The sequence below is a fragment of the Tinamus guttatus genome, unplaced genomic scaffold (genome assembly GCF_059628265.1).
Source record: "Tinamus guttatus ecotype Peru unplaced genomic scaffold, ASM5962826v1 Tinamus_guttatus_pri_ptg000098l, whole genome shotgun sequence".
Taxonomy (NCBI): Eukaryota; Metazoa; Chordata; class Aves; order Tinamiformes; family Tinamidae; genus Tinamus; species Tinamus guttatus.
The window spans coordinates 1,292,765-1,319,499 of record NW_028288632.1 but is presented as its reverse complement, the minus strand read 5'-3'; the positions used below and the strand labels follow the sequence as shown (position 1 = coordinate 1,319,499).

General features: G+C 41.7%; 1 protein-coding gene across 1 annotated transcript; it reads right to left on the bottom strand.

Annotated features, from left to right (window-relative positions):
* Window positions 1–263: 263 nt before the first annotated feature.
* LOC104564903 (protein FAM131B) lies at window positions 264–25,143 on the bottom strand. The gene is made up of 7 exons (XM_010211538.2): window positions 24,887–25,143; window positions 6,211–6,320; window positions 4,719–4,754; window positions 2,709–2,802; window positions 1,943–2,140; window positions 1,472–1,615; window positions 264–1,119 (listed from the first exon to the last, which is right to left on the bottom strand). The coding sequence occupies exons 1-7, from the start codon at window positions 24,912–24,914 to the stop codon at window positions 581–583; spliced, it is 1,149 nt and encodes a 382-aa protein (XP_010209840.1). The 5' UTR covers window positions 24,915–25,143; the 3' UTR covers window positions 264–580.
* Between the last annotated feature and the right edge of the window lie 1,592 nt (window positions 25,144–26,735).

Below are 26,735 nucleotides of genomic sequence, written 5' to 3'. Positions count from 1 at the left end.
AGGATCTGGTTACAGAGCCAGTCCTTCAACTCGGTACAGTCTGTATTAAATACACCCTTATCCTCTGCACCAACCATGATCCTATACTAGTACAATCTATATTTGCAAAGCCGTATCTTCAGTCTATAACAGTCTATATTCACGTATTCTATCAAAAGGGACTGCATCCATGAAGTAACATGATCCATCATTCTTTCAAGATGGATACTAGCCACATAGCCACGCCCCATATCAAGCCTGTCTCATTAGCTGCATCCCCAATACCAGAAGAGTTTGTATTCAGAGCCAAAGCTTTGTATTAAAAAGATTTAGAAATGATTTACCAATCCAGATTTCTCCAAGCACCTCATGTGTGCTGCCCAGAGCAATAAAACTTGGAAATATGTGTCCATGGTGAAGGGGTAGAAGAGGTTTTCATCTGTCAATGACTTTCAATTTTCCTCTTATTTAAAAAATATATGTCAGGAATGGAAGGTGTGTCTGCTTGGAAGTCTGGGAAGCTGGAGAGAAGAATCCCTGCCATTTCATTCCTTTCCATCCCTTTCTTTGTTTATCAGTGATGAGAACTTCACAGAAAGCATCAGTTGTTTGATTCTCCCTCTTCCTCATCAAAGGACTGTACCCCAGAAGAGGTGACATCTGAGACTTTGCGGCTCAGTGCAGCATGCTCCAGCTCCTCTCTAGGAGATAGCGATTCTAGGTCCCGGCACACTGCATCATCCTCCTCTGGAGAGGGCTTCTTGTTTAGGAGAGGAGCCTTCTCCAGACGTGGGTTCCCTTCATCCTCAACATGGTCCTCCATATAGGTGCTGGACTCAGCCCCACCCTGAGCAGTCTGCAGGGGCCACACATGGACCAGCCCTGTGCTCTGGATGAAGTTCTGCTGTTGTCGCTGTTGCTGCAGCTGTTGCTGCTGGATGAGGCTGCCCTGAATCAAAATGCTTTCCTGAAGGTTTGTCTGGGAGTCATCAAAATTCTGGCCTAAGTATGAGCCAGTTGCTGGGGAAGCAATGAGGGACTGATCACTGGTCTCCCAGGCGTCAGATGAACCTAAGCAATACATGCCCTGTGAGACATAGGAATGAGGCCAGCTATCATACTGCGTCTGGGCCATGTGTTCTGCAAAAAAAAAAGGAGGAAAACAACAAAGAGTTAGTCTCTGCCTCAGGGATAGTTCGGGTGTCTATGTATCACACTTTATTGTAAAGGGAAGAAGAATGAAGGAGAAAGGTAGCTCCCCTTCCTATTTCCTAGGTATTATATCTACAACCAACTGTGAGAGCTGGTGGCTCTCCTCACTTGTGTCTAAGCAAACAAAGTAACTCTGTTAAGGTCAGATTCCTTGAACAGCTCCACCTGCTAGATTCCAATCATAAAAATAAAGGCTTGTATAAGACAAAGGTGGAAGGTTGAAGAGCAACTTGGCAACAAGAGAGAAGCATTTCAAGATTAATAAGGTGCTCAGGCTCACCTTGGCTCTCCATTAGCTCCTGATAGTTCTCAGAATAGTTGCCTGCTGGATTATCCTGATTTGAATTTACACTCACATCCTCACCATCCATTGAGGACCAGGCCATGAGAGTTGCCTCAGAAATAGCAAATTGCTCCATCACTCCTGTGTCAAAGGAGAAAGGGAGAGGAAGCAAGGGCACGAGGAAGTCTCCACTTCTTGCCATCATCTTTAATCTCATTTGCTGGTCACACTGTCCTACCCTAGCCTCAGCAACACCACCACCCACAGTTGGCTGTCCCTCTCTCTGCTTTGCATGCCATCGGCCATAATCCAACCACAAGGTCTCATCTCTTCTTTTTGCCATTTAAACCACCCCCAGACTCTCTATAGTTTTTGTTGTTGTTGTTTTTCAGCACTTAGGTCTCTCAAGGGTTCTGCTCCAGGACATCCCAAACCAACCCAATCCACATGCAGAAAAGTCAGAGCTACCTGCAAGGAAACGGGCCTCCTTTTCACCGTCACTCAGGTCTGAATAGGCATCAGCATCTTTGCGTGCCGTCTCATGCGTGTGCTGCTGCTGCTGGCTGTTAGCTTTACCCCAGCCTTGCCATTCAATCATGTGAGCTACACGGCCTTGGCCCATAGCTGTTGGCTTTGTGACATGGTCCTTCATGCTGCGGGATATCCCTAAGGGGCCAGACATTAGAAAACAAGGAGGGGCTATTACACAGCTCCAGGATTGTCTGTCACCCTGCTCACCCCTCTTTGGAAGTGGGCTTTTCCCTTCCTTTCCTGCCAGGATTCAGGCTTTGGGTTCGATGTAGGAGAGTTTCTCCATCTTTCCTTGGGATCGACTCTCAGAAGAAACCCAAACATGAAAGACCCAGAGAATTATTTTTCTTCCTTGCCTATAGTGCTTTTAGGACAAAATTGGGCATAAATAGTGAAAGCTGGAATTGAAAGAACTACGTAATAGAAAATGGGGTTAATCTCAGGACAGTTTGAGAGGAAGCAGTTGAAGACATCTCGGCTGCAGTGCACCAGGAAAAGCCAACAGGCATCAGACAAATCTGTCCTTTGAAGGTGCAACAGATATCTGCATCTAGAACATGTGGGTGTGGGTTGCTCTATGATCTAGACAGAGCAAAAGTCAGAATGGTGCAATTAGGAGACCAACAGGAAGAACAATGGGGAGAGGCACAAAGGCATGTGGAGTGAAACTACACAGGATAAACACAATTTTTCAGGACCTCACCAGAAAAAGATGATTTTGCCAAAGCCCCAATTCCATAAGCATTGGAGTTGCGTTTCAGCTTGGGGAGGATAGAGGTCGTATCTTCCATGGAGAGCTGAAAAGAGAGAGAATAGGAAGAAAATATATATCAAAGAGGAAAGGAATGGACTTAAAAGCTAAAGAGAGAAAAAGGAGAAGAGAATGAGAAAAAATATCAGGGAAAGACATCAGTTTAAGGAATCCAGAAGGCAGGAATATGAGGAGCAGAAGCAAGCAACAAGAAAAAGAACAAAACAGGAAGGAAAAAGTAGAGACAATTTAACTGGGACTAGCTACTGTGCAGCTGTGGGACAGAGTTAAGGCACGGTTAGGTGGACAGGCAGAGGCAGCCGAGAAAAGCCCCTCTGACCCTCACAAACCCTCCATGAACTTTCTGCATTGTTCCCTACTCTTTCTTAGACATGGCTGACAGACCATTAAGGAAGCTTAGAATGAGAAGCTGACAATGTACTAGAAAAGACAAAATAAAATGCAATATACTACAGATATTAATTTGTTACATATACATTTAGGTTTTGGTGTTTATTTTCTCTCACATTTTTAAAGTCTTAATAAAAATGAACTAACTGTATCAGGGATAAGCCCCGCTTTGTTCAAACACCTACAGCTATGAATAAAAGAAATAAGATCCACAGTTCTGCTGAATTCCCTTTATTCTTTTCCCTGTGCTCAAATTCAAACTCCCTGAATAACAACAACAGGGACCTATTGGGAGAGGTACAGCCAGAAATATCATCATAAAAACACATTTCCTTAAGACAAATACCTTGGACTTTTTCAGAGATGTCAGGCATTGCATTTTAGGCTTTATTTTCATTAGCATTAAAGAAAGCATTGCTTCTGCTTTTCCTTTCTGCCTCTCTGAATAACAAATCCACCACATTTCACACTGGGTATCAAAACTAAAGATACTCAAGAGCAGTGACCATAACCCCGGAAATTTTAAATCTTAACATGAAGCAAGTATTTGGTGTACTGGCCCAAACCTCATGAAAGCTGAGAGGAGCAGTAATTAGGCAGTCAAACAACTGGAGGTACAGGAAGCTATTACAAAGATATTGAATAACAAATCACCCCAGTCAGTTGTCGCACTATGAGAGGAGTGTTTCTCTGAAAACTGAGCGTAAATACAGTACCCTAGACATTGTATTACTTTGGAGCCAGAAATGTCTGTGTAAAAGTGAGCTGAAGCAACTAGAAAGCAGGGAAAATATAGCAGAAAGTGAAAAGTGCAGCTACTTTCAAAGTAGACAAAACTATCTCTGGTTATTTGTATGAACTGAACATTGCTAAAGAAAAAGGCAAGATGATAATTAGCATCGTATGAATTTAAGTGAACGCACATTTTAAGTTTCCAGAGAAAAAAAATATTTTGGCAGTACTGATATGTGATGTTCTTTTTCAGGATGCTTTTTTCATTATTAAACAAAAAATGATTTTTCCATGGCATAAGTATTAAGAGCAACTAGGAACACATTTTATTGAAACTTTAGCTTTCTCTACTTATTAACTAAAGTTAACTGGCACTGAACACTCTCCAAGAGACTTCAAAACTCCTTTACTTCTCTATGCAACTGAATATGAGAGATATATCTCTTCCCAACTCCTAAGAAAGATCAAAATATGCGTTGGTCAAAAACTACTTTTTGTTTAAGGATGATGGAGAGACACTTTTTTTATTTAGCAGTGTTCAGAAATTTCAAAAAGAGAGCACCATAAATGACACACTTAATAGCACTTAATAGCCCCAACTTAATAACCACCTATGGATTTAAATCACTACAAAACAGCCAGACACAGAGGCAAACAAAAATTCATCAGCATCTCCTGAACCCTAGGCAATGAAGAAAAGTTCAGTGGCACTGAAAGCTTTCAGTCAGATTTCCATCCTGGTCTCCATTACATCCAATGGCAGAAAAATCCTGGACTTTCTATAACTAGAAATTGAATAGTAGTGCAGTATATACTCACATTAATACCATCCCAAGAAAAATCTGTCCGTGTTTGCTAAAGAAAGGAAAGAACAACATCATGTTAGAGTAACAAGCTGCATATTGTCATGTATGTCTCCATCGGTTGATTATAATCATCAGTCATTTATTTAGCTGATAAATTAAAAGCTTTTGTCCGTCAAGATGAGAAGTCTGTCTTTCTCCCCTGCTGTTCACTGTGCGGTCTGTAAGTATCATGGCATTTGTAGGTATGCATGGGAATAGGATTTTTACAGAGACCAAGAGTGAGGGGCAAACAAAAACACCTTTAGGTAGGAATTCTCTTCACTTACTAACAGTTCTTCGTTAAATACTGCCACATTGGCATGCTTCTGTGGGAGGTGCATCTCCTGGGGTTAACACAAGGAGGAGATAGACCACTTGTGTGTTTTGAACATAAAGGGTTCAGTAAAAAGTTGTGGAATAATTTTCTCCTGGTGTAATTTTTTTCTGCAGTGTTTCAGTTGTGTCAACTCTGACTCAAGTTCCCTTTGCAAACCAGATCCAATTTCCATAACAACCATTACATTAAGCATTCATCTCCTTCAGCTAGGAGGACTTACCTGTCAACTCCTTGGTTTTGGGATGTGGACATTCAAGAAAATTAAGATTGCTCAATTACCTAAATCAAACTACATTCACATAAATCAAAGGGATATTAAGCTCCAATATTAGTGCTCTCATCCAGGCCTTAGATTATTGTACCTTAATCCTCTGATAGCACCTGTACAGGTTAGTGAGGTATACTTTATGTTCATTGACTTTTAGATGTGTATTTGATTTGATTCCATGAAAGGCTGTGCCCCACCATTTCCATGAGAGTACTGTGAAACTCCAAGCATTACAATTCAGAAAAATGTTAGGAGGAAATACAAATGCTTTTTGAGTTGTTTGTGAACTTCATTTTTCAATAAGTTATTGGTTTAAAATAGCTTTGATCTTTTTCCTAATTATGACTGCATATCCTCAGACTTGCAGACATGAAAATTCAGGTATCTAAGACTACAGAAATGGCAATAATTCAAAACAGGAAATGAATCAGCCTTTGAGATACTGCATAGTAAATCAATTGGCATTGAGTTAATAGTGAATGGATTCCTAAAAAACAAAATGGAGACAAATGTGTTTCTTCAGAAGATTATAAGAATGTGCTGCAGAAGTTGGGAGAGCCATAGTGCTGGACATTTTAATGAATCCAGTGCAGACCTAAAGGATTGTCAGAAATGTGAGAATTTTTTCCATGTTCTGTTCTACCCCACTTGTGAGAGATTGTAAGAGTTTTTCTTTCAAACATTTACTCAGTTTCAGTAGTTCAAAGTGAATGACTCCACTCCATCCAACACAAGTCAACACTGACTTTCTGATCCTTTCTCAGACAATGCCCCAGTGGTGAATAATTCTAATTTCTGAAATCATAAAGAATCAAAACTTTCCAGTTTCCCTGTGTAAGTGCCTGCAGTACAGGAACTCACCTCAGTGGAAGGTCGATGGAAGCTGCTGCCATGCAGAGAACTGGTGCTGTCCATATTGATTTGGTCCACATCTTTCAGTCCTTTCCAGTCTACTGCAATGACCTCGTTTCCTACAGAAATATATCTAGTCACTTTTCTTGATGCAACTACAACGTGTTTTACCAGTCTTAAGCCAGATCAGCTCAGCATATTGGAGAATCACTGAGTTTAAGGCCACAATGCCCAGCTGGAGCACTTAATCACACCTTCTGTGTATCATCAGTTACTACATTTCACCCTATTATCTTCATGTCAAGATCAGTCACCTGTGATCTTCGCAAGCATAATGTATGCCTAGGTAAAACGTAACTCCAAGAAGAAAAACATTTAGTCATGAAGTGTGATTGAGAAATAATCACTTCTTTTGATATGGTGTTCCAATATTAAATCATCATCACTTAAAAAGGCATTTCTCTTTTCTACTTCAACCTGCTTTGGTATCATCTTACAGTTGCTGGTCCTTGCTTTGCCTTTCCAAGCAAGATGAAATCACTTTTTAATACTTGTCATTACATTCCAGGAAACTTTTTCATACACTTACTTTTCTTCTGGACAAACTAAACAGATTGAGAACTTTGGGGATTCTCACTGTTGAGCATTTTTCTACCTCCCTCAATAAATCTCTTTCTAAAAAGCATCTCAAATTTATCAGTTCTATAAAATGCAGACATAAGAAAGTACATGTTACTGCAGGACTGATCTCACCCATTCTGTCAAAAAGTTAAAAAGCACTTACTGCTTCTGATCACATCAATCCATTCTGGTATAACCTTGCAGTATACACTCACATTTAGCTGTTCGTTCACTTGATTTCCTAAGCACTTTGCACAAGCATAACATTAATATTAAAATTATATATTATTTATTAAATTAAATGGTAAATAGTAATATAAAATAGAAGTGATAAAAATGAATTAATAAAAATTCAAAAAAAATACATAAGAAATTTTAAAACAAATAGAACTTAATGCAAAGCAACAGTCCTTAGAGAAAGTTAGAGAAGGAACATGGATTCCCATGTACCACTGCTCTGACCAGATAAATATTTACTATGCCTTTAGCCCTTGTGTCATCCTCAGACTCTGTTAAAAGTGATTTTATTCCTATTTCCATGTCATGGAGGATGTATTTAAAACAGAGTCTTTCGAACTTGGCAAGAATTTCAGTACCAGTAAAGATCACCTATTAATAAGTAATTCCAAGGATCAAATGAGTAATCTCTAGTCCATTTGACATACAGGTTATTGAATGTGCATGGGGCTATTCTCATCAGTTTTTAGCTTTTTTATTTGTTCTTTATAGGATTTTCATCTCCCCCCAAATTTGGAAATCCTCCTACTCGTTCTAGCAATTCTGGCACACTTATATCTGCTCATTGCTATACTTTGAGTGGAGAACTTCTGACAGGCAAAAGATGCTGCACACACTCAGCCCTACAGAGGCCTTCAAGAGATATATAGGGGTGGCAATTCTGAGACACTCATCAGCTGGAATGCAGAAAGCAGAAAACCAATTTGGTGTTAAAAAGGCTAAACATGGTGAGCTGAAAGATAGAAAGCAAGTACTATCTGATTTGATCACACCGCCCATTCTCCTCATTCTCAGCTATGCAAAAAGATCTTATTTCTGGAAAGAAAAATCGGGTTATATTTTCCATTTCTCACTTAAATTACATTTTCTGTTCATCAGGGTAACTGAAACTGTATATTTTAATAGCACCCCTCATATGCCTCTGACTAAGCAGAGTAAAGCAGAAGCAATTCAGGGATCTCTAAAAGAAAAAGGAAATTCCTGTATTGTATGACACTATTAAGATGCCCATTAGAAATCAGACACAGGAAATCAGACATTAGAAGTCAAACTACGGGAGGAATACCAGGACTAGGTCAAGCCAGCATGATAAAGACCACCTCACAAGTTTCTGATTCTCCCAGTTTGCTTTGAGTTCAATTGTTATTGTTAACTGTGATCAAATAATGAACTCCAGACATAAAGCTGAATTTGCTTTAAACTCCAATCAGGTCGTTTGGCTCCCATTTACAGGCAACTGTCTTTGCTAGGCTTAGGGGTGTTTAAAGCTGTGCACAGGGCCATCCCAAGAAGTCTGGAGACATCTCCACTCTTAAGACCATGCCAGCAAGTTTCCAAGGATGGGAGAAAATCATCAAAGTTTCTCTAAATCCTGGAACAGAATTTATAGGCATGGATGAGACCATTCCCTCATTTCCACTGGCTGGTGAGTACAGCTGCAACCAGTCCACCTTAAGCAAAAACTTATTTTACTATTTGATATTGCCATGCAACTTCATCAATATCTTCTACCCAGCCTTAGGTTATATTTTGGCATCCCCCGTTGGCAGCAATTTTTGTTTTGGTTTTGTTTTGTAAAGCTGTGGAAGATTATGACCACCTGAAACCAGCAAAAAGAGAGAGGGAGGTTTGGGATGTGCTTGGATCTAAGTGAGAGAGGCAGAGCCTTACTGGGGCACCCACGGGCCTGTTTCCAGAGCTGCAGGAAACTTCTTGGACCAGGGTGTTTAAAATCAAAGCTATCCATCTTCTAGGGCTAGGAATATCTCTAGAAAGGAAAGTACCTGATAGAGCCTTATGGTCACAGTCCGAGGAACATCTACTATAAGATCCAGTGATGGCTTAAAGTAAATGTGCTTGCTCTCACTTGATCAGGAAGATGTAGAAGGGAGAAGTGATGGAAGGCCAGGTAACAGACACTTGTAAGGAGGTGCAGATCTAGAGAGGCTGGATACAGGAATGGGTAGAAGGACTGAATGCAGCTGTGGTGAGATGAAGAGTCAGAGTGGTGAGAAGAAATCAGTTGGGGCCTCAAAGTGGAGTTAGGAGTAGGGGTGGCAGCTTGGGAGATCTGAGTGGGTATGGGTTGCTGGGAAGCACTGAGGAATTACAAAAACTTTTGGTTGAGTAGGTCTGTCTCCTCCCATTCCCCTTGTCTATGTTTGCTGGGATCCCATTGCCATCTTCCTGCATAGGCAGTCCCCAATCTTTTGCTGCAATCTCTCAGTGCAATCTTTCAGTGACACTAGAAGGGGAGGGCTGGAGCCTTTCTGATGAAGAGCTAATCTAGACTGTGATGCCGGAGAGGGAAATGGTAGACATGGATGCTTTCAGTATAGGCAGCAGTGCCATGGCCATTTTACCTCCATTTATCCTAGGTCTCTTACATTCAGTTGTTCCCAAGTGCAGTGCTGTGGTCCTTTCTAGGCATACAGGTAGACATCTAGACACCCAGGCACGTTGTTTGGCTTGCAGTACAAAACTGACTGCAGCACTGCTCTGTAAACTGCAAAGACCTAGGGAGTAAGAGTGATCTTTAGGAAATTTGGTGCTCAGTGTACTTGATACCCCCAAATAATGCTTAGTTTTTGCTATTAATACTGTTAGTGCAGTGACAATTTCCAAGAAGTCTGAGATGGTGCAAAAAACAAGTATTATTCTGGTATATGGTAGCATCAAATAGCTGAATCAAACATTAACATCAAACTCTCATCTGTCTCAAAGTCCATACACAGTTCCATCACAACAGAACTAAGGACCTATCAAATGCATTTCTTACTCTTTTTCTCCAGCTTAAGTATTACATCTACTACACAAGGGAAGAGAACCAGTAATTTATGATCTTGCATACAGTTTCACAGGTACTGAGGAATAAAAAATATATTGTGAGAAAATACATGTTTATTAGCTCTTATTTAAATTATTTAAATGCAAAATACATGCTGAACAGTTACAGCATGATACACTGTGGTTGATAAAGAAATCTCTGCGTTCTAATTGGCATTGGTCTTGGGGCAATATTACTTCCTCTTATTGAAAGTTGGAAACAGGTTGGGATTTTTTTCTAATCTGCTAGGAATTGCCAGAGCAATATCAAACCAGTTCAGCACTGACAGATGGAAGGAAAATTCAGAAAGAAACATGGACAGTAAGGTGGGGAAAATGAACTGAAAGAAGTACACTATATTTTAGTATTGTATTTATCCACCATCTTGTTAAAAATTCAACTGGTATTTCTCTTTCATTACCTCTGTTCGATCTCCTCATTCTCCATTCTGTCGTCTTAGCATTTGAGCTATATTCATCTCATTCCCCTTCCATCAGTATATATTTTGCCTTTTTGCTATCACCTTTCTTCTCCAATGTATTTTTCTTTCTCCTACACATCTTCCATCCCAGTTTCTGTTAACCATTATGTCTATGCCACTTGCAATTCTATCACCAGCCACCTCTTACAGAACAGGATTTGCATATAGAGCACTCTAAAGCATGAGTGGGTCACAAAATAATTCTAAAGTGGGATTTTTGCAAATAAATTACTGAATCAATTTATTACTGAAATGTTCTGAAACAAGCTAAGTAAAGGAAAACTGAGTTTCTGATTTTCTTCCCATTGTTTCTGCATGGCATGTATAGAAATGATGTAAAGCACTTTGTATTTCTCTGCACTTAGAGAAGATTGATTTTTAAAATTTTATTACTATTTTTTAATATCAGAAATTCCATCTGGAATTTCACCTCTGGAAGACTCGGTGGATAACTGAAAATGAAGTGGGAATTTAACTACAAAAAGAAATAAGACTAAAGAAACTGAAATATATAACTAAATTGTTTTCAGATGGTGGTTGCTTTATGTTTTCAGTACAAGTTTGACTAAAATATATCTGACAAATCATCAGAAAAAGAGTTATATGTTAATTTCCAATCATAACCAGCAGCTGAATTAATATTCTACCTCAAGTTCTTTAAGTCTTCAGAGCAAAAATACTCTCTTACTGTTATAATGTAATCTTATTGTAAATGTAAAAATACTTTTTAACACAGCCCTTTCTAAATCACAAACAAGAAAAAACATTTTTAAAAAAGAGAGAAAGTGTCCAAATCCTTTATTCTCCACTTCTGTTGTTGTTGTTCTTTTTGACTTGGGCTTTTTTGTGCATCTATAATAATGGACTCTCAAAAATTAGAAAATATATCTACTAATAATTCCAAAGAGTATGAAAAAGTCCTTTTTCATGGACGCAGTGGGTGTGTCAAACAACTTGTTTCAATGACTTGTCTCACTGTGTTGATTTAATGTTACCACTATTTCTATTACAGTAGCTTAGATTGTCACATATTTTGTATCAAGTCTCTACATTCTCCTGGAGAAATACATAGAATTTCTTAATTGCACATATTTTCTATATGTGCAACTTGATTATTAATTCATTTTATTCATTCATTTTAATAATTAAATGAATTTATTAATTAATTCATTTTATCTTTCTTTTCATTCTGTTTCTGAATAAGAAATTCACATTATTTTGTATTACTTATCTGGCGTAATGTTAATAAGTTCATTGTCTTTGGGATTTCTCTGGACATTTTCTCAGTTCTTCTTGCCACTTTGTATTTATCACTTTGGTACATGCATCTATGTTTTGTTCATTTAAAAAGGTACATGCTTGAGTCAGGTACATGCATATATGCCATCAATCATCTGTTCTGTTGTAACTTTTGTGCTAGATATGCAACATCTTCTATTAATTATCTTCTCTATTTTATTCAGCACAAAACAGAACAACACAGTTGGAGAATTTTCAATTTTCCTTCCAACAGGGAAATGTCAGGAGGCTGACATGACTCTGTGAAAATGTCAAACATATACCTAACATGTATGTGTGTCAATTGCTTTGTGAAGTGTCATGTCAACTGCTATAAGAAGAAACTTACTAATTACAGTGAATTTCCAGCACTGCTCTTACTCACTGTTAGTGAACTTTCTTTTGTTTCTCAAGTTTTACTTTCCCACAGGGAGCAGAAACATCATCATTTGACTTTGGTAGCCAATGTTAATGCTGGTGAAGATCAATATTTAGAGTAAATGAATCAATTATTCTCTTCTCCATTTCCCGAACAACTAAGAAAACAAGAAAAGTAATTATGGTAATTATGATCAGTCTTTAAATGGTTCTTTCCCTAATACCTTTTTTCATGATATTTATGGGAATTTAGTATCTTTGACAAATGTAACATCATAATAACATCATAACATTTTGTCAAATCTTGCTGAAATCAAAGAATTAGAAAAGATACCTTTTTTGCTTTGGTCACTCAAAAGAAGCGTGAAGTGCAACACTGAGGAAAGGAATAAGTCCGTGTCTAATACTTCCAGGTTACCTGAGGTTGATTAGAGCATACAAATTCTCCCAGGAAAAGATGAGAAATGAATCTGAATTACGTCTATACTGTCTCAGTTCCCTGAATCACTTGCAGAAGATGAAAAAAAAAAAGGCTTTTTTTTCTTGGATGAGGTAGAGCTGAGCAGTTTGGTGCTAACCAAAGCTGGTAAGTATATTGGCCTGCATGAAACAGATGCCTTGGAAATTTTGAATCAAAATGAAAATACCTATAGATCTGAGGTATCTGCAGAATTAGGCACTGGATGAGCAGTTTTCAGGATCTCTGCTTTGGATCTGGACAATTTAAATCCTGCTCCATTCCAGTCTGCCTCTTTCTGCAGACAGATCTCTTTTTGGTCCATGTCAATGGTTTTAACTTGTAAACGTGATACAGCCACTTAAGAATTAGAATTAATGAACACTCTTCCAAGAAAAACATTTTCCTTCTTGACTGGAAATTTTTTAACTAATTCTAAAGACTACTGCATACTATGTCCTTATAACCAAGGGGAGATGAGAGCCTCACGTTAGACACAGGCAGTGCTGCTCTGACAAGCAATCATATCATTTAAGCCAAGGAGGTACTGCAAAGAGAAGCGCATCCAATTAACACAATAAAAAAAATATCTCAAAGCCCTGTCTCATCAGCAGAACATTAGCCAACATTAACAGCAGTGACGAGTTTATCCTCATTCTTCACTGCTTCTCTGAAGTGCAGAGAATGTGTCCCCGGGGGCCCCATTCAACACAGTAAGTATGAACACGTCAATACAAACCAAGGCAGCATCTCTCTTTTGCTGGCTTACAGCCAACATTACCAAAGTAATATGCAGCAGGCAATTTCATATGTTGCTCTCTGTATGTGTTTAAATTTTAATCTCTGTGGCTGGACGTCACACGGCCACTGTCTTAGAGCATAACATTAATTCTTGTATCTGTATCTCATACACCCCTTATTTGCCCTGGAGAAACTGGTCCATCAGTCCTCTCCTGCAGGGCTGGAAAGGATACCTCCCTTCAACACGTGCTCCCTCTTTGCCAATGAAGCCCCATCTGTGTGCTACTATGGCAGCACAAGGCACGTGGAATTCTTTGGCCCTTTATTATTCCACAACATCCACAGCTTCCCAAGGAAGGCTTGGAGCTTTCCTAATGCCCCCCAAAACCACTATCTTGCCTTCATTTGATATGCCAGTGTGACCTTGGGAAGTCTTCTCCTCCTACTCCCTCACCAACCCCTTTCTTTCCATCCTAGTGACCCCAGTGCAACTCCCTCCAGGTGTCCATGGCACTGACAGAGAAACTATCCTCAGTCCCAAGAGGCCACCAGTGATGCCTGAGCCGACACTACTAGACCGAGCACTGCAATTCCACAAGCAACTGGAGAATATGCCAAAGACCAGCCAACAGAGAGACTGCAGAGGCTGAGCTCACAAAGCATAGTTACCAACACAGGGTTGCCAGTCTAGCCCCAATCACCCTGGGCCTATGAAGGTGGTGCCATAGCTCAGTATCACAGCCATCAGCACTGCAACCCCTAAATACACCCCATGATTTTCCCTGATATCCCAAGGATGTATCCCATAACATGAAACAACCCTTAGAGGTAGGTGCTGTTCATAAGGTCACTCAGAGCCCCAGAAAGGTTATGCACTTCTCTCAGCTGCCTGCCCTTGCATCAAAAAAGGAGTCAGACCAAAATGTACCAGCTGCTCTGTGCTGAGGAACTTTATTAAGCAGCAGAGTGACAGAAATGCCCCAATATGGAGCCCCTGGGGCACTACAGGCACTGTGGACTTACAGCAGTCTGAAGGCTCCTTGGCCCTATCATGCTGAGGGACAAGCTGTGCCACCTGCTTGTCTCTGCTTGACTCTTTGCTTTAGGCAGAAGATGCAACTGACCCTTACCATTGGAAATTACAATTTCATTCTCATCAGTGATGTTGGGGATCCACCAGGGAAGGGAGGAATGGGGCAGAATCATGCCCTGTACTATGGAGACCAAAGGTCTGCTCTGTGGTGCACAACACTACTTGTACGACAGGTACCACAGTCTTTGGCCAGTAAGTTCCTTAGTTCCCTTTTCTCTCCTTCCTAGTGAAATGTCAGTATATCATATGACTAAAACCCATGGGGTGGAGAGTTGGTCTCTGTAGGGGCTGAGTACTCCCCATCATTTTCTTGCAGGAGATCTTCACTGAGCTAACTAACAAGCCTAATTGCTGCAAGAGCAGAGAAGCACAGCCTACTTCTGCTGTTTCATGGAAGTCTTATAGATTTCTCTGTTGGAATGATAACCCTGTTCACCTTGGAAATAAAGATGCTCAATGTCACTGAGACCATGCCCGGTCACCTGCTGCGCTATTCAGTTTGCATAGAAAGACAGGTCAGTAACGCAGTTGATATCCGTACCCCAATACCAAGCCCAGAACATGTAACTCTACCAGGTAATGTCTCCCTTCCTTGTTTGTCTGGATCCTCTAGTGATTAGTTCTGCACAGGGACCTTAACATCACCAAGTAGACAGAAATAAGAGGTGGAAATACCAGCATACAGCAGGTGTATCTCATTCTGGTGAAAACTCCATCCTGGTAACTGTACTTCCTTCATCGAAATCGGAATAGCAGACTGTGACCCACATTTGACTGAATGGCATTTGCTTCATACCACAACATGTTTCAATATTATTCTTCTTAAGTTATCATCCATGGCAGTCAGCATCACCTCTTAGATGATAAGGCTGGTCTACTACATTTTAACCACAGATTAATACAGAATATAGACTTTCTAGAAGACTCTCAGGAATTCTGAATCAACAGATGAGTGAAGAAGCATGCTTTTCCCTTGGCCCAACTATGCTAGGATGTAGAATACAAGGCGCAGGACAGGCTCTTTTGCTACAACTACGTGAAGTCATCAAGCCACTGAAGGGACACAGCAGAATGAACAGGATGTTCTGGGGCTGGAGATACAGTCTTCCCAGCAGTTCAGTGGGTGCTACATGAAGCTGGGCAAGCTCCAGGTCCTGAAAGAACATCAGGCCCAGGACATATTTGTGTGATTGCAAATCCAATTCCTCTGAGAGACAGATCATGGCACATGCTTCCTCCATATCATGAGAAGAAAAGGGGTGACAAAAACATATTGCTTGCATCCTTGTAAAGAACAGCACTGCTCATGTAGATCCAAGAAAGAACAAGGGCCTTCTCTGCAGCCCACTTCTCTTTGTGTAACATTGATTTCTGTATTTGCTGTGCAATGAGTAAAAGTACCCAGTGGTTAGCAGAGCTGACAAGACTCTCTGGAGCTCCTTCTCACTGTGGCTGAGATCTCAGAAACACTCTACCACATGTCCAGGAGCAAAACTCCAGCCTCTGCCAGGTTGAGCCTCTCAGGAATGAAGAGGTTTGCCTCTCATGCCAGATGGCCATGATGACTCTTCTGCCAAAAAAAGCAGATCTTCTGCACACCAAGGAACTGCTGCCCAGTAACATTCCTTGGCACAGATCATAGCAAAAGCTACCTACCCGTGGCCTGTGCTGGTTTATGTGATAAATCCAGGCCACTGACACATGATCCCAATACAGAGCATTTTTCACAAACTATCTGACCTAGGACCATACAAAGACTCTCTGTCATTTGAACTCATTCTCCTCCTGGTTGCCCAACCAGAGGAAAATGCTTAACAGCAGAGGTAATGTCTATGTTGCAGGGACCTTTGTAGTGCTACAAACTGCTCCTTCAAGGAGCCTGTTGTCTTCAGATGGAGAGTGAGTCAGGGCTGCTGTCTTTCAGCCATCACTGCTCCATCATCATAGAGTCCTTTCTCTGTATTCTCTGTCAGGGAGTGATGGCCTGGTGAAGAGAGGACTGGGGCAACTCCACACTGCTTGCTTGACATACAGTGTATAATACCCAGATCATACCACTATCTTCTACCTTAGCTGAGTCTTACAGGAGAGCAGCTCCCTTCAAACCCTAGCTCCACAGAGCTCCTTCCCAGGCCTTGACCTGTGACTCCCTAACCACTTTATAAGTTTTGAACAGCTAGATGACTTACCTTGAAAATATCTCCATGCACTTATGTATCCATTGCTCAATTTTATCACACTCACCTCCCATCCATACATATGGTAGTGGGACAAGTTCTTTCAACAGAAGATGAGGAACCCTCCTGAAAAAAGCCAGTTTATACTCTGAGCTAATTCCTTGGCCCCTTGGGGGCATCAGCTTGACAAGCCTCCATCAAGCAGAAGGCACAAGAGTCCGTTCACAGGAACACCTCACTCATGTCCCTCTTGATAATCCTTTTTCTCTTCCTTACCCAGTTACTTCATCATCTTAGCACCTTCCCTTGGATCCAGCAGCTATCTTCAATAGCCTGTGGTGAGTCACCTTTACAAATGTGCTTTGGAAGTCCACAGGATCTCCTTTGTCAACATGTTCATTCAACCCATCTAAAACTTGTATGGCACGACTTCCCTTAAAACAACAGTGTTAACTTTCCTCAGTATATCTTATTTTATATCTTTTTATCTTAAAAGATATCTTCATATCTTATCTCAAAATCATCTAAAAATAGCATATTAGCTAACTTCCAGTCTTGTACTAAACTGATGTAAGATTTCATACATAATAATAAATAGTTCTGCTCTTTCCACCCTGAGGTTCTCCAAAAATCTTGTATGAATGCCACTAGATAAACTATTACCTGCTCTATAATCTCGTATGCTGAGGCCTCCATTTGAAGCTGATCTGATGCATACCCAATTAAGAAGGGTTACAGTAGATGAACCTCCACCAATTCTAACAAACACAACAAGCACAGATTAAAAAAAGTATTTCTTTTTTTTTCTGTTATGGTCTTAAATGTCTCTGAATCACCTAAAACATCTTTAAAACGTTATGCAGTAGGTTCTGCTCACTGTTCAATGCCATGGCAAGAGGCACTCATCTTTTATGGGCTCCATGACTGGCTCCTTAAGTAAACATTTAATCTTTGAATGTGACACTTAGCCAATCAACATACAGGGCTAACTGAAGTCTCATGTTACTACTGAGTTTCCTGCCTCCACAGCCTCTCTGATCTTTCTGTGCCTTCTGTCAGCATCCTGGCCAGCGTCATTAGTATAATCCCTAAAACTGTTTCTTTCCTATTTAGGTCTGGAATTTCAATTCACATTCTAGCATCTGGATGGATTGAACTATTTTTCTCCAATTAATAAGGGGTTTTCCATAAATTGTATCTGATCAAGCTCTATGGATACAACTTCATCTTCCCAAAATGCTCCCATTTATAGGTTTCTATTTTATAAATATACTCCTGTACTTGAAATTTTATGGCTTAAACTCAACAAACAAACAAGCTAACAAACAAAAAAAATTGATTGCCTAATCTAAACTCTACTATAAGAGGGGACAAGTTATTCTCTTTGTTAATTATAACTTTGGTTGCTATGTTTAACTACAGGGCATCTTTTAAATAACAAAAAAATCTTGGTTTTTATATACTTAAGTGACAAAGTATTCACTACAATTGGTAAATTATTCTGATAGTTAAGCAAATTTAGCATTTGACTTGCACCATATTTCTAGTCTGAATGTATCTACTATCCACGCAATGTGTCTTAACTATTTTCTCCTAGGTTATAGAGTCAGATGGTTTTGAGCTTCTTTTCTCCACTTAAAGACTGTCATCAGATCATCACAATAAGTTTTTATTCATGGTTCACACATTTCTGCCCATTCTTGAGTTTTGTAGCACTCCTCAAAGTAAGAATAGTAGAATTAGATAAAGTAGTTCAACAATATTTTCACCAATACCAAATGCAGAGAAAATAATAACCTTCTCTTCTTCTGTTCAATACTCAGCTCTTTATAGATCAAAGAAAAACATTAGCTTTTTTGGCTGCAGCACCGCAATAGAGTTTTTTACTCTACTGATTGCTCAGATATGCTCAGTCATTTCCCATGTAACTGCTTTCCGGCATAGAGTTGCTATCCTGTAAGTATTGTCAACTCTTTGTCACTAGATACATGAACTTATATCTGGCCAGGCTCAAATGAATACTGTTTGTCAAGATCCATGTCTTCAAATAAATCAAATTCCATGTCAGTGACCTATACTTTTTATTTTTATTTTTAACAATTCTGCCAGTGTTTGTAGATTTTGCAAAGTTTATCACTTTTTGGTTTATCATTTTTTTCCTCAAATATTTGAGCAATTTGTTAAATCACACAGCACTGACAATTATATTGAGAAATACCCTGTGCCACATGCTCTAGGAGTCCCTGCTTGAGCACGGGGGTGGACTAGATGATCTCTAGAGGTCCCTTCCAACCTTAAGCGTTCTATGATTCTGTGATTCTGTTAAATGCGGAATCACATAAGCAACACAGGCTTCTCAGCAATGATTCTTTCTCTGTTGTTATTTTGATACTTATTGAATTCTGATGTACTTAGTATGTACTACGATTATAAATTATTTATCAAAAGCTTGCGTGGTACTAAATTGCTTGCTAACTGATCAGTCTTCTTGTGTTTTACCAATATACAATTTTAGATCCTTTACCTTTGCCGGTCTGTTTGGGAGGACTCTCATAAAAGAAAAGAGAAATAAAGTTAGCTTGACTGTTTTAGAGTTAACTTAGTTAACTTAGTAAAGTTAGCTTAGTCTGTTCTGCATAAATGCATTCTGATTGGCATCCTTCTTTAAGTTTTCATTAATAGAGTTCTTAACGAACCATTCCAGTAATTTATCGGGAATTATATCAGATCAACAACATACCCAGGTCATCCCACAGAACCTTTAAAGCCATTATACAATTTCAGCATTTCATCTCTAGATCTTCATCACTATTTCAAAACTTACTTAAAAATAAAATTACAGTTTCAATTCTTTATCCAACTGTTTAAAAACACTTTGAGTACAAGTCATCTTAAATTTTCTGTTTTAACTATTATCATAGCATCATCATTGTTAGAACAGAGAGTATATCCTGAAATTAACTCAAAACTAGTATTCTCCTCCTACACCCCACAAGTAAACAGATTTAAATATATATTGATCGGTTCTCACTTTTTGCTTTACTATACCTCAAACTATAGCAGAATCACTGGCTCCCTATTAAGCCATAAAAATTCATTAGTTCAATTTTCCCTTCAACTGCTTTGCAATTTCTCTGATAATTCTCTCAGAATAACCCCCGTAAAAGTTATCAAAGCAAGTATGCTGTCCTTCAGTTCTGGTTGTTTCCTCCTCATCTCCCTGTCCCTCTCCCCCCAAAAAAGGTCTTAGGTCAACCATTAACATGTAGAAGACTTATAAGTCTTATACTAATGACAGTTACTGTCATGTTACATTACACATGATCTTCAGTATAGAGTTTTCTTAGAAAACTGAGTTATCCAGTTGCACTATTTGTTAGTCTTCTCTCTGCAACAACTTTGAAACCACCAGCCAATAACCTGAAAAGGGATAAAGCAGTCTCAAAGATTAGTTTTCACACATTTCATGACAACTGGCTTCTAGGTCAGGGAGAGCTTCTGTCTAAGTCCTCACTCTTATCCCAGAGCTACTTAGATAAGTTTTTAAAATGATCAGATTGAGAAACTGCTCTAAAGAAGGAAGGCCAGACTGGGAAGAAGTAGGACTTGTAAGATTAAAAGCAGGCTGACCTGGTGGAAAACATATTCCTTCATACCTCTGCTCTATTCTTCTTTCCTCAAATATGAAAGGAACAAGATGCCCTGATGCCCTTCATTTAGTCCCACTCCTTTTTCCAAATTGTCTGTGTAAGGCAGGTTAACGCCTTGAGCCCTGTTCCTTGCTCCTTTTACTCACATGCCTGTAAGTAAATGATTATTCCCTGATGCGTTGATTCATTTTTCTTTGGTTTGGCCTTTTCCTCTCCTATGCTCTTTCCTCTCTTCACTGGCTCACATATATGTTGGAGGTGAAGGAGGGAGGACAAAAACACTGGGGTCCTTGGTCTGTATACACATAGAGTATGTCTCACCTTTTCATATTCCAACCGCATACTCTTATTACCATGCGAGACGTCACCTCAGATATCTTCAGATCTGTTGGGGGAGTAGGGAGAAAAGTGAACAGGATATTCACTCATTTCTCCAGCTGCTTACCCTTCTCATAGTTGTCTCCTACGCTGCTCCTACTTTGTTAAATCTAAAGTAGCTGGCATAGAAATACATGGTCTTGGTTTCATTTCTCCTACTAACCCATTCATTTGCACTTAGCATAGCACAGCTAGTGAGGGAACACATGGAAAGCAGGTGATACCCTAACCTACTGGCTTCTTCCAGTCCACGGCCTCTGCCAGTCCATTGGGTATTTGTTGTAGAATGGAGTCCAGCAAACTAAGTCTCTGGTTTTGGCACATTCAAAGTGTCCCAGACACTATTTAAAAAAAAAAAAAAAGTCCTTTTCTGTCTGCATAGACATCTGTGATAGTCTGACAGTGAATATCAGCCTAAGCCAGCTATCACCTGGGCTGCTTTTTGCTCAGCTGCCAAATCAAACAAACATGGGTAGGACTTACGGTGACAGCTGAGTTTACTGCAGTGAGGGAGTCTGTGGCACACTCTAATGGATGCAGTTAAAGGAAAAGCGTAATGAGGGGAAGGTATAATAAGCATGTATTAAAGATGTGCATAGGACCAGGGGCCCTCTGGTAGAACAATGCCTTACCATCACATAACTGAAGCGCTGAGTTAAAGCTGCCTCAGAGAGTCAACCACTTCAGGTTTTATGTCATAGGATTACTCAGGACGGAAGGGACCTACAGAACATTTAGTCCAATCTCGTGCTCAAAGTAGAGTCGGCTATGAGGTCAGACCAGGTTACTCAGAACCTTGTCCAAACTGGTCTTGTAAATCTCCAAGAATGGACAATGCACAATGTCTGAGGAAAACCTGCCGCAGTGGTCAACTGTCCTCACTATCAAGTTTTTTCTTATGTGCAGTATTAACATTTCTGGTTTCTTTTCAACCCAACCACCAAAGACTATTTTGTTGCAATTTATATGAATATTTTGCAAGCATGTGATGTCACTTCACAAAACACATTTGCTACAGACTTCTGTGAAAAGACATCAGAGAAATCAGAGTCACCACTGGAAAAATTGAGAACACACATGAGCACAATAAGCTTGAGCTTTCCATTCATTTAAATCCATTCAAGGAATTAGAGAAATCTTGCCACACCAGTCAGAACAACCCATATTAGTATACATCTAAATTTATAGTCAAAGTTACAATTGCAACACATTCAGACTGGAACTACAACACAAGCAGACATACAGGCAAGCTTGAAGTATCTTAAAATGGGTTAATTCAATTACTGACAATAATCATGCTGATCACTGCACATAGTCAGCACTCAAATATCTGCTAAGATCCTGCCTGTATTTTACGGACTGTACTGTCCACCACCTTCAGTCAAAGTCTCCTCTACAATCATTTAAATTAAGTCCCAGATGACATGACGGTCATCACACAGCTTTCCAGAAAATATTACAGGGTAATTATTACCAACAGACCTGACTGCTACGTGCAATCAGGGGCCAGTTGTGATGCCCAGGAGGTCTCTGGTTAGTTGCATAGCTGCTATTTTGCTACGTAACAAAAAGCACACTGGTGTGTGCTACAGTGCATGTGCAGAGAATGTGACTAGGTATCATCTTAGTCTTTTAAGATCACTTTTCATCTTTTCTCATACCCTAGGAAATCCAAACCTGATCATTGACAGTGTGATTTCTGGTGTCCTTTCCCAGACGGAAAGATGTTATGTGACTCCATTTTGATTTTATGCATACAGAGTGGAACTACTCCATTATGACCCTCAATCATGTTTTCCCAGGGAGGGAATAACTAGAAAAATCATATTTAGGAAATAGAATATAAAGATTCATAGCACTAAACATGTGCTAGCTCTGACATCTAGCTAGATCATAGCAAAATGTCCCTGCAGGAGATGGATAAATCATGTGGTTTGCTTAAAATTGGAATGGAAAAAGCCTCGCAGCCAGCTCAGGGCACAATCCTGGATTGGACCTTATGTGGTGAATAAACTAAATCTGACTGATTAGGAGCTTTCTAGTACTAATTTCTTCAAGTTAAAGAATCTGAATTCTGGGTTCAAGTTAAAGAACCCAAAATCTGCTACATACAAGTTCAGAGGTAAAACCAACAGAAATGTGCCATCCTTTTATCTCCTAGAGGTCAGTCCTTACACTTAAAAGCACTTCAGACCCGTTTTTCTAAAGAATCCTCACAATAACTCCCAGGAAGCTGGGACACATATTCTATGCCATCCAACAAGAACTGTTCTGAACAAACCTACTTATGTGAAGGAGTCCAAGAAAAATTCAGACACCACTCTCTTCTCTAGGACTCTAAGTACATGAAGCCCCTACTGAAGCAAAACCTTACAGGTTTCACACAATGCAGGCATCGGGCACCATTCCTACATTCAGATCTGCCTGACAAATAGATTGTCTTACAAAACCCCTAATGCAAATCCCCATAACATGAGCTTAAGGAAAATTCATCAGGTAACTGTATAAATAGGTCCCTTATGTCCATTGTGCTCTCATTATCTAAAATGAGCATCTCTTGTAGAAAGGAGATATAGTAGGAAAAGTCCAGTATCTATAACACTAAGGCCATATTTTAGGAGTATAATTTGTGCACAGAAGGTAAATTTTCCATTATCACTATCCCATAATCATTTTTATGCATGGATACATAGATACTTTTTTTTATATATTTCTCTATATGCACACATAGCTACACAGTATTTATATATGCACATGATACTTTAAACAGCTCAATTGCACAGCCATTTTGGCAACTCACATTTCATAAGATTATAAAAATGCTGACATACACAGGAACAAATATCTGGATGGTTAAATATGAAAGCTGTGTGTCATTCTACATTGCAGAGAGTGGGTGTTTCTAGATGTGTTTGCTATTTTTTAATATTGCTGTGGGGAGAGGGATTAGAAACTAATGCTGCTAGTTTAACATTCATTAATACTGTTAAAATCAATATCACATATTGATGCAGCATTGATTATCTGCTAGCTAACAGTATAATCATGTCCTTGGCAGTTGGTCCAAGATGACATGCATGTATGTGTGGAGGATTTGGAAAAGGCAGGAGGGAGATGCAATAGATGTTTTGACATGCTACAGGCACACAGATTAGGACTCTCAGGATAAGTACGAAGAATCTTAAGGAATATAATGCAGTTAGCTGAGCCATGTGGCCTTTACAGAAGATACAGGAATCTTAGCCATGAGACATTGGCTAGATGTGGGAATTAAATCTCAAGGTAGAAACTGGAGCCTCTTGTTTAAAGTTTCCTGCTACAGGAGAACAGGGTTCCTGGAAGTGCTCACCATCAGCAAAGGGCTTTCCTGTTTAAACAAGGAGAAGTATCACAGCATCAGGCTTTAGCATGGTCCCTCAGAGTTAGTCTGAATAGGTGGTTCAATTCCTCCTTGCCTTCAGAGGTTTCATTTCCTCACAGATGACACAGGGCCTGTGTGCTTCATGCAAAGGCACGTAAGAAAGGGAGGTGTTCTATGAAATGAAATGTGCTTTTCTCTTAGGGGCTGTTTGGCCTTGAATGCCACATGCCTGTTTAACTCATGTCTGTGCACGGTATGAACAGAAGGAAAGTCTCTTGTGGGAAAGAAAGTGTGACACAGGATGCTGATTTTCCCTGTAGAGACCTCTGCTCAGTAATCAGGGGATCTTTTAGTATCTGTGAGTGTGTAGGAGGAGCAAGCTACGTTATACAGGCTAAAGGCTTGCGTTCCTCTGCTGAAAATATATGTGGCCCAGGAAAAACAAAACAAACAAAAAAAGACCGTGACTCTGTGAGGGGGGAGGGATTCTGTTTTATTTGCTATTCTCCATTGAAGTCTGGGCAGAGGGAAGGGGGAATAGAGAAGGCATCTGCATCGTGCAACATTATGAGTACACATGTATAATGATAAACCTGCTCCCGAGCAAAAGAGCCGCCGGCTCTCTGATTCTGCCTGGGGAGGCACGCCCCGCACCCCACACCCCGGCGGCACCGCACTGACCTGTATGTTCCCCAAGCTCCCGCCACGGCCGACGCGGGGAGATGTCGCCGCCCCCACGCCGGGCATGTCCCGGAGCCCTGCGCACTGCCTTGTCCTGCGTGCCAGCCCCTAGGCCAGCGGCCAGCGACTAGCCCATGCCCGTGACTCGCGGGGCGCCGGCGCCGGGAGAGGCGGGGAGCCGCCGCGCAGCTAATGGCGCTGGAGGGGCCCTCCGCAGCGAACAGGGGGCTACGAGGGGCGACCCGGCGGCGGGGGCCGCGGCGCGACCAGCCAGCGGCTGCGGCTGCCCGAGCATCCTCTCCCGCCGCCCCCGCCAACGCCTTACCCACAGTCCGGGATCCGATGCAGCCCATCACTCTAGCAGGTCTCCGGGGAGAGGCGACGGCCTCAGCAGCGAGGAAGAGGAGGACGAGGAAGACAGCGCGACAGGTCGGCGCGGAGCCGATGCCTTCAGCGGGAGACGCCGGAGCGGCTCAGGAGGGACCGGTGCGCGGTCATGGTCAGGTACGAGCGCACGCCGCCCGTGCCGGGAAGACGCCGGCGGGAGGGGAGCCCGCGGGCCAGGTTGCCAGCGGCCCCCGCGCCGCTCCTCGGCGCTTCGTCGCCTCCCCGCGCGGCGGCCGCCCCCCGCCGCGGCAGCGCGCCCCGCTCCGCCCGCGCCCCGACGGCGAGGCGGGCTGCGAGCGGGTAAACAGCGGCAGCTCCGGCCCGGCAGCGCCGCCCCGATTGGCCGCCGCCGTGCGGGGCCCGCGGAGGCCGCGCCGCCCTCGGGGAGCGCCGCGCGGGCGGCGGCGGCGCGGGGGTGGCGGGGTCCTGGCGGAGGCGTCCCCGGCGCAGGTAACCGCGGCGATGCTGCACTGGTCGGGGCCGGCGCGGGAGGCCCGGGCAGGTGGGGATGGGGGGCGACAGGAGGGGCGGGAAGGGAGGGCCGGGCGGGCGCGGAGGCGGGGGGGGGAGGCGTCCCCGGAAGAAGAAGAAGCAGCAGCGAGGGGCGCAGCGATGCTCGAGATGGAGGCGGCAGGACGGGCGGGCGGAGGGCGGCGATTTGCGAGGGTTTCTCGGTAACTACACTTGCAAAGTGGATTCAATTAAAAGAACATCCCCTCTAGTGGCCAGCGGCAGCAGTGGCAGCCGCATCCCTTGGGATGGGCCTGGTTCGTTCAAAGACACCCGCTCCTGACTGGGTCGGTGTATGCTCCTCGAGGGATTCCAGCCCCGGAGCCGCGGAGGCGCAGGCGGCTGCGGCTCGTCTGGCGATAGGCGGCTCTGCTTCCACTGCTTCATGCACCTCTTCCAGAGCCCTGGCAGAGCTGGGCGCCCTGGGAAAGCCTGGATGCAGACTTGCAGCATCAGCCCCATTGAATTGCCATGCACAGCAGTAAGAAGAAGCAAGTCCAGTCTTGTGGAAGACTGTGCAGACCTTTCCCTTGCCCTCTTCGCTCACATGGAGGTGGAGAGGGATGTTTCCAAATTGCAAACATGCTGTTAGTCTGTCCCTTTACAACCAAAATTATTTCTCAGCTAATGGCAGCAGCAACAAGCAGTGTCCTCCTGCTGTTTCTTCAACACCACTGACTCTTACCAGTCTCCTCCTTCCATCTTCACTCTCTGAAATTCTCCTGATTTCTCCCAGACCCTTTGAGCTTCCATCACCCTGCTCGAGCAGGGTGGGGTTGGGCTAGATGATCTCTAGAGGTCCCTCCCAACCCTAAGCATTCTGTGATTCTATGATCACAAAAAAGCCTCACCGATCTCACCATCCTCCTTCCATCAACCTCTCCTAACAACGAATTTTGCTGTTGATCCTAAATGAGCTGTTTCGTACTCATGCTTTGACCTGGAAAAATCAGGTTTTGTCCGCATAACTTAGAATTCACTCAAGATATCCCAAAAACCCTGATTATCAGCATTAATGAAAATCAAAAAGACATTCTCATAAATTGCAGTGACCCTATGCAAGGAGAAAAAAAGAGAGAGAGAAGAAGGAAAAAAAAAAAAAGGCTTTCCATAGAGAGAAATGCGTCTTGCCTGAAGCCTCTGAGGTAATAGCAAGAGGCAGGAAGTCTACTCACACAAAGTCCATTTTCAGAATAAAAGTTATGTATGGAGAACATGTGCAGACAAAAGGGTAGCAGTGTCTGAATAGAAGTAGCCATTATATCTTCTCCCCCTTT

What these genes read in the sequence shown, in the direction of transcription:
- LOC104564903 (XM_010211538.2), bottom strand. Translation starts at nt 24,914, where the DNA reads ATGGGCTGCATCGGATCCCGGACTGTGG. An exon ending in CATCGGATCCCGGACTGTGG is followed by an intron (nt 6,321 to 24,886) that starts GTAAGGCGTTGG and finishes ATATTTCTGTAG; the next exon opens with GAAACGAGGTCATTGCAGTA. An exon ending in TCCATCGACCTTCCACTGAG is followed by an intron (nt 4,755 to 6,210) that starts GTGAGTTCCTGT and finishes TCCTTTCTTTAG; the next exon opens with CAAACACGGACAGATTTTTC.